The sequence below is a fragment of the Aptenodytes forsteri genome, unplaced genomic scaffold (genome assembly GCF_000699145.1).
Source record: "Aptenodytes forsteri isolate BGI_AS27 unplaced genomic scaffold, ASM69914v1 Scaffold142, whole genome shotgun sequence".
NCBI classification, from domain to species: Eukaryota; Metazoa; Chordata; class Aves; order Sphenisciformes; family Spheniscidae; genus Aptenodytes; species Aptenodytes forsteri.
This window is the reverse complement of record NW_008794598.1, coordinates 4,075,042-4,082,164: the sequence shown is the minus strand read 5'-3', so window position 1 is coordinate 4,082,164 and position 7,123 is coordinate 4,075,042. Positions and strand designations below refer to the sequence as shown.

Below are 7,123 nucleotides of genomic sequence, written 5' to 3'. Positions count from 1 at the left end.
CGCCCCGGAAAGCCCCAGCCGCTCAGGGCAGAACAATAGCAGCCTGAGGGGAATAAATTATTTTCCACTGAATTGGACTAGACCTCAGTCTCCTCCCACTGCCCTGCTCAGGGACAGGCCACTAGACCAGGGATTAGCCGTGCCAGCAAAGGGCTGGCGGCAGCCGGGGAAAATCTCCCGCTGTGGGTGAGCGAATGGCCGGTGCCGTTTCCCAAAACCTGTTCCAGCTTGAGCATGGACACCCAGGGTCTTCCCTGCCCGGTTTCACCCCATCACCATCCCTTCAGCTCCTCCTGCTTGGCAGACGAAGCCCCTGCCCTGCCGAGCACCCATGTCCTCGGTGTGGGTTTGCTTATAACCCCTGCAGAGAAAGGAGCAGCCTCTAAAAGCCCTTGGACTTCTACAGGCGTTCAGCCGAGGATCTCAAGGTCGTGGTGGCATTGAGCATCATCCCGGCTGGACCTGCCCCGAGGTCCCTCCCCGGGACAAGGGGCTGCTCGTCCTGCCGCCACGTGGAGACAGGTCGGCGCTAGGCAGGTGGGATGATACGTGTCCTGGGGATGGACCCCTGCTCCCCGCCTCGCCGAGAGTCTCACCAGCTCTGATGCTCTCTCCCCAGCTCATGTCCCTGCCGAGCCCCGCATGGCCCCAGCGAGACGAGCCTCCCCCCTGCAGCACTGCCACCGGCCTCCCGCCGGCCTCATCCGACAGTGACTCCGGCTGTGCCCTGGAAGAGTACCTGGAGCCCCCTGTGGACCCCGCTCCCTCTGAGGTGGGCAGCACCCCGGGTCTGGCGGGGCTCCCTCTGCTCCCCGCTCTCCCTCAGCCCTGCAGGTGCCATCCACGGGTGGTACCCGCAGCCCAGCACCCCCAGCCCCGAGATGAAACACACATTTTAGCAACCTGAAGCAAGGCAGCTTAATTCCCCAAGCAGATTTTAAAATCTGCTTGTGTTTCTCTCTCCCATGCGACATCCCAAGGTCCCGGTGTGCTTCGGCACCCGCTCGCCGCAGCCTGCTTCTCCCGCCGACAGGATCCGGCTCCGCGCCAGAGCCCTCCTGCAGCAGCTGCCTCCTCAGGACTGCGATGTAAGACATGTATTTGCTGGGTGCTGCCCACCCTGGGCTTCACCCACCGTGCATCCTCTCACCTCCGCCTCCCCATGCAGGAGCGGTACTGCCCCGACCTCGCAGAGGAGGAGAGGAGGCAGCTACAGGCGTTCAGCGCCCGACGGAGACGGGAGGCCCTGGGGCAGGGGCTGGCATGTCCCGTGCCGGGTCCCTGCCATGGCTGTCCCTGCAAGAAGGTGAGGCATCCCCCGCCCAGAACCGGGCAGCACCCATTCCCCAGTGGGAACCTGTCCCCAAAAGCCAGCCTGATCCCAAACCCCGCGTCCCTCTGCCTTGCAGTGCGGCAGGAAGCTGAACAAAGGGGACCCGGGGATTTCGGCATCCCGGCTGGGGGACCAGTTCTGGCACCCATCCTGCTTCTCCTGCCACTTCTGCCACCAGCCCCTGGTGGACCTCATCTACTTCCAGCAGGACGGGAGGATCTACTGCGGCCGGCACCACGCCGAGCTCTTCCGACCCCGCTGTGCCTCCTGCGACCAGGTGGGTGCCGGGCAGGGGAGAGGCTTTTACCTCCCTTTTGCTGTTGTTAAAAGCTCCTGTGCTTGGCTGGGGGCTGCAAATGCAGCAAGAGCCGCTGATGGGCAGGAGGAAAGGTTCCTTCCTGAGCCTTACAGAGAGCCCCATGCCCGTGCCAAGGCACGGGGGCTTCTCCTCTCTCCTCGGCACAGCAAAGCATCCTCCGGGCTACGGGTTTTCTAGCTGGGTGCTTAGAGGATGGGTTGTTTCCCCCCCTCCAGCTGATCTTCATGGAGGAGTGCATCGAAGCGGAGGGCCGGCGCTGGCACCTGGAGCACTTCTGCTGCCTGGAGTGCGACGTGCCCCTGCGCGGGCAGCGCTACGTGATGAAGAGCGGCCGGCCCTGCTGCCGCGGCTGCTTCGAGAGCCTCTTCGCCGAGCCGTGCCAGGCCTGCGGGGACCCCATCGGTACGGCCCCTGTCCCTCCCTCTCCGGGGCAGGGTGCAGCGGGGCTTCCCTGCCCGGGCAGGCGGGATGTGGGCTGGAAGGGCTGCGGAGCCAGAGCCCCGTGGCTCAGTGCGGAGGATGGGTTTTGGCACACGGCGATGGGAAGAGCCTCCCCCTCACCCGCGGTTGCCCCTCAGGTGTCGACAGCGAGGAGGCCACCCACCAAGGGCTGCACTGGCATGCCCGAGCCGCCTGCTTCTGCTGCAGCCTCTGCCGAAAGCCGCTGCATGGGCAGCCCCTCACCTCCCGCCGCGGCCGGCTCTTCTGCTCCGAGACCTGTAGCCTGGGACAGGATGCATCCTCCACCGCCTCCGACTCCTCCGACTCAGCTATCGCCTCAGCCCCGTCCCCCGACTCGACGCCCCTCTCCCGAGCCGGCCCCGCCAGCAGGACCGTGCCGGGGACAGGCAGCACCTCGGCGGCCGGGGGCTGCAGGCAGCGGGTGGAAGGGGCTGGTAGGGATCCTACTGCTCCGCTTGCTACATGGCGGGAGGGGAGTGGGAGTAAAACCAGGCTCTGCTCAGCCCCTGGGTACTTTATGGGGTACGTTGCATGGGTACAGCCCAACCCAGGGCTGGAGCAGCAGCGACGAGCCCCCAGCCCAGCTCCCACAGGAGGGTGAGCGCTGGCAGCTGGGGTTTGGTTGGTACAACCCTGCGTTGCATCCCGGGGCAGCCTCCCCTGCACGAGGGGCTGTAGCAGGGCAGGCTCGGCCTTCCCCTTCCTCACCCATCCTTGCTTTCCTTCTTCCAGAGGCGTTTCTGGATCAGGCCTCCATGCATCCAGCGTTCAGGAGCCTGGAGGACCGCGGAGCAGCCGCTAAGGAGTGGCGCAGGGATGCTGGGAACGCAGGGATGCTGGGACCACCGGCCGGACACCCCTCCGGCCCCCAGCCCAGCACAGAGGGTCCAAATGGGCCTGGAGCCCCCAACCATCCAGTTTTGGGGGGCCCTGACCCACGAACACCCACAGGCCATGGAAACCCACATTTCCGAGCGGGCATGTCCCCTGCCCGATACAGCCCACGGCCGGAGGACATCGACCTACAGGACATCACGGAGGAGGATGACTCCTGGTGTCCCACCTGCTCTTCATCTTCAGACTCGGACTCGGAGGAAGAGGGTTTCTTCTTCGGGAAGCCCATCCCCAAGCCTGGGATGAGCTCCCTGGGCAGGGAGCCCCTGGGGAGGGCCGGGAGCAGGACGGCGAAGCCACGGGGCAGCAGCAAGCACTGCAGCGTGTCCTAGCAGCGGGGACGGGGGGGGACCTCGACCGGCACCAGCACTGCAGCGTGTCCTAGCAGCGGGGACAGGGGGGGACCTCGACCGGCACTGCTGTCCTGCCAGCCCCTGCCACAGTCTCAACGCGTTCCAAGTGCGTTTTGGACGCAGCCCAAGGCTGGTGGGGAGAAGCTGCTGGGATCCTTCCCCCCGGCAGCTGCTGGCAAAGCACAGCCTGCAATTCCTGCCGGCCTCTCCCGCAATTAGGAACAGGTAAAGCAGGTAGGGAGCAGAGAGCCGGCAGCCCGCACCAGGGCTCCCATCTCCGACAAGGCGGCAGCCCCGGAGAGCAGCCGCGCACAGGGGAGGGTGGCCGGGTGCTTAAGACAAGGGCAGCTGCCTGCATCACCCCGCTGTGGGGCTGCTGCTGGGGACCGATGGGGACAGGAGGGGTGCTGGCCGCCAGGGTCGGATCCTTCCCTTGGACACCTCTTCGAAGGATGAGCACCACTGCCAGCTGCTCTCCATCCCTGGTGGCACTCTGTCTCCTGCCGCCACGGGGAGGGGATGGGAGGGGACCGGGGGGCAGCTCTGCTGCTGCCGCAGACGATGCTCCAATAAAGCTCAGCTGAGACCTGAACGCAGGAGAGCCAACACATCTGCCCTGTTCCTCCCCACCCCAGGGTCACTGCGGTGTTGACCATGCCACCGGAGGGGTGTGATCCCTGGGGACAGCCGCTGCCCTCCGCTGTAGCTGGGGGTCCCCCGTAGTGGGTCCAGGATGAGGGTCCACAGTGGGACCCCTCCCTGTGCATGCCGGCCCCAGGAGAGTGAGACCAGAGCGATGGCAGAGCAGGGGCTGCAAAGATCGCGGCTCGTTTATTTTTAGATTTAAAACCAAGAACAATCCCCGGGGTTTCGGGGCACATCCCCGTGAACCAGGAACGGAGCGAGGAGCCGGGGCGGAGGGGAGTTCCCCGCAGCCGCTCATCCCTCCCACCACCCTCCAGTAAAACCAGCTCCCCCTTTTGCTGCACATACAGGTCTGGGCAGGGATAAAACTAAGCACACACCCCCTCCCTCCATCTCCAAGGGAGGGTGGGACCGCGCCAACACGTCCGTACCACCTTGACCTGAGGGCTCAGCACCAGCACCCTGATGCACCGACACGGTCCCCCATCATCCCCCCCAACCCGGGTTGGCAAGGGGGGGTGTCCGGCTGCTCACCCTGGCCCCCCCTCAGCGGCTGAGGGTGGCCGAGTCGTAGCTGTTGATGAAGTCCTCCAGCTCCTGGAGGTGATGGATCCGGCCCTGGCGGAGGTTGGCCCTCAGTGCCAGCCCCAGCGCCGCCTCCATGGAGGGCTCCTTCTGCAGCAGCATCGTGGCCACCACCGCAATGGTCAGGCTGAACTGCTGGTACGACTGCAGGGGAGCGGCACGGGTCAGCATGCGGCACCCCAAAACCTCCCCACCAGCAGTGTGCAGCCCTCCAGGAATATTTTTTCCCCCAGGGCTGGTCCACAAACCCCCCAACAGCGTATGTGCCCCTGCAGAGCCCTTCTCGCCCACAAGCACCTTCCCCTGCAACCACCAGCACCAGGAGAGCACGGTGCAGAGCTGGCACCGGCCGCCCGCAGCCTGGGCGGTGGAAAAGGTGAGGAAGGGTCAGATGCTTCGAACGGGAGAGAGACCGGGCAAGGCTGGGGCCAAACTGGGGCTGCTGGCACCAACTGCCAGCCAGGAACTGGTCACCCTGTGGGGAGGACCTGCTGGGACCTTGGCTCCCCAGGGTGCTTGTTTGCCACCCTTCCGTCGGGTGTGGGAGCTGCCCCTTGCCCCCCCTACCCCCAGCCCTGGCAGCATCACCGCTGCGAGCCCCGCTAGCAGATTTCTCTTCCCATTAGGCAGTAATTAAGCCACTCTGCAATGCTCTCGTTTGCTTCGTTAAAGCTCGAGTCCCAAGGTTGTTCACGCTCCAGCACGCTCTCAAGCCTCTAGTTATTTTTTTGGCCTTTCTCCCAGCTGTCTCACGTTTATCAGCATCTCTGGCGCAGCCGGCACCGGGGCTGACACGGGCTCTGCCTCCAGACAAAGCAGCGCTTTAACCCCAGCCCGTAATCCTGCAAATGGGGAAGCCAGAGGGATCCCACTCCGCTGCTCCTGGGCTATGGCAGTATCCCCGAGCCCAGGGCACCTGCCCCCCATGGGGACCCGGGGACGCCTCGGGGTGAGCGCGGGGGAGTGGAGGCACCCCAACCCCGTACCGGCTCCGTCTCACCAGACCCAGGAGGATGCCGGGTCCCCGGTGAGATCGCTGGTGCTGCGCAGACGTCAGAGCCGGCCTGGCTGGGCTGTGCGTCGGGCTTCGCGGTAGCTCCTGGCGGGACCTGCGAGTTTTCGGATGGCTGAAGGCCACCGAGAAGCTGTGAGAGAGAAAGTGGCAGAAAGGCAGCAGCCGCAGAGGAGCCAGCACTGCTAGCACACCCCTGCCCGCAGCAGCGGCCTTGGTGGGCTCTCCCCTGGGGGGTGGACATGCCATGGAGCTGCCCACCACGTGCCGACACCCGCCCCATCATGGGCAGCTGGTCTACAAACCCCCCAACAGCGTATGTGCCCCTGCAGAGCCCTTCTCGCCCTGCAACCACCAGCACCCAGGAGGGGTTTCTCCCCAGTGTCCCCAGAAATGCCAAATTCACGTCCCCAGAAATGAGAAATGCCAAATTCACGTCACCTGGCATCAGGGTCCTTGGGCGAGCCCCCCCACCCCATGGCCGGTCCCAGACCCCTGCGCGCCTCGGCTGGGGGCCACTGGCTCGGCTTCTCCAGCTCCGCTCGGCAGACGCTGCCGTCCCCGGGAACGCGGGCAGAGCTCAGCACCCACCTCTCCAGCGGAGCCAGCCGCCGCGTGGACCCTCTCGGCAGGCTCCGGAGGGGCTGTCGGACTGTGGGGATGTGACCCACCACCTGCGCCAGCCTTAGGGACACTTTGGCTGCACGGCTCTACCTGTGCAAAGCATTACAGATGCACTGCAGAGCCCACGGCGAGGGCTGGCAACGCCGCCCAGGCAAGGGGAAAAAAGAGGTTTGCAAAGGGGACTGCAAACTCCCACCTCCCCGTGGGCGCTGCTTTTAGGTGGGAAGAGGACACGCATTAGCTCATACCTCAAGGTGCTCCCCTGTCTCGGCAGAGCTCTCCTCCGGCGGCGCTGGCTCCGTTTCCGAAGCAGAGGGGCCCTGGCCGTGGCTGCCCGCAGGTTCCTGCCTGGCTCCCGGCTCGACCTGGGGACATGCAATGGCATGAGGCCGGGACACATCTGGCCTGGTGAGAAGAGCTGGGGGACGGGGCGGACGGGGTGCTAAAACCCAAAGGAAACCACGGGGCTTTGCAGCCCCAGAGAAGAGTCAGGAAAATGTCCGTGCCTGGCAAAGAGACAGCGAGGCGAAGAGCGAAAGGGCTGGATGAGAGAGAGAAGGAAGACGTTACACCAGCCGAAGAGACCCCCGAGCCGGGCACCTCCAGGGGTGCGAGCATCCCTGCCTGCCCCCAGGAGAGGGGTGCTCTCCTACCGGTGTCGCTCCTGCTGCCTGCTCCGGCTCCGCAGCCTCTGTTGGGGCCTGGGGATCAGCGGCTGGGCTCTTCTGAGGGGCGCCAGCCCGTCTGGGGGACTCTGGGACCTTCCCGCTCACCGCCGGCGGACCCTGGGGGAAACCACGCTGGTTAGGGGCACGGCGGCACCACGCGGGGCTCAGACCGTGCAAACTCGTGTCACTGCTGGGTGCTGGGATGGAGGGGGGGGGGGGAAAAAACCA

General features: G+C 65.5%; 2 protein-coding genes across 2 annotated transcripts in view; one reads left to right on the top strand and one right to left on the bottom strand.

The window, feature by feature from the left end:
- PRICKLE4 (prickle planar cell polarity protein 4) overlaps positions 1-3,340 on the top strand; it is a 6,411-nt gene extending 3,071 nt beyond the window's left edge. The window contains exons 2-8 of the mRNA XM_009272931.1: positions 620-772; positions 981-1,088; positions 1,169-1,306; positions 1,410-1,610; positions 1,868-2,054; positions 2,231-2,548; positions 2,847-3,340. Of these exons, the coding sequence (XP_009271206.1) occupies positions 620-772; positions 981-1,088; positions 1,169-1,306; positions 1,410-1,610; positions 1,868-2,054; positions 2,231-2,548; positions 2,847-3,340 (1,599 nt within the window). The remainder of the gene's footprint in view (positions 1-619; positions 773-980; positions 1,089-1,168; positions 1,307-1,409; positions 1,611-1,867; positions 2,055-2,230; positions 2,549-2,846) is intronic.
- A 1,212-nt stretch (positions 3,341-4,552) lies between these two features.
- LOC103893706 (proline-rich protein 2-like) overlaps positions 4,553-7,123 on the bottom strand; it is a 16,407-nt gene continuing 13,836 nt past the window's right edge. The window contains exons 8-12 of the mRNA XM_019470325.1: positions 6,881-7,012; positions 6,476-6,592; positions 6,078-6,317; positions 5,578-5,736; positions 4,553-4,735 (exon numbers count right to left, since the gene is read on the bottom strand). Coding sequence (XP_019325870.1) covers positions 4,553-4,735; positions 5,578-5,736; positions 6,078-6,317; positions 6,476-6,592; positions 6,881-7,012 — 831 coding nt within the window. The remainder of the gene's footprint in view (positions 4,736-5,577; positions 5,737-6,077; positions 6,318-6,475; positions 6,593-6,880; positions 7,013-7,123) is intronic.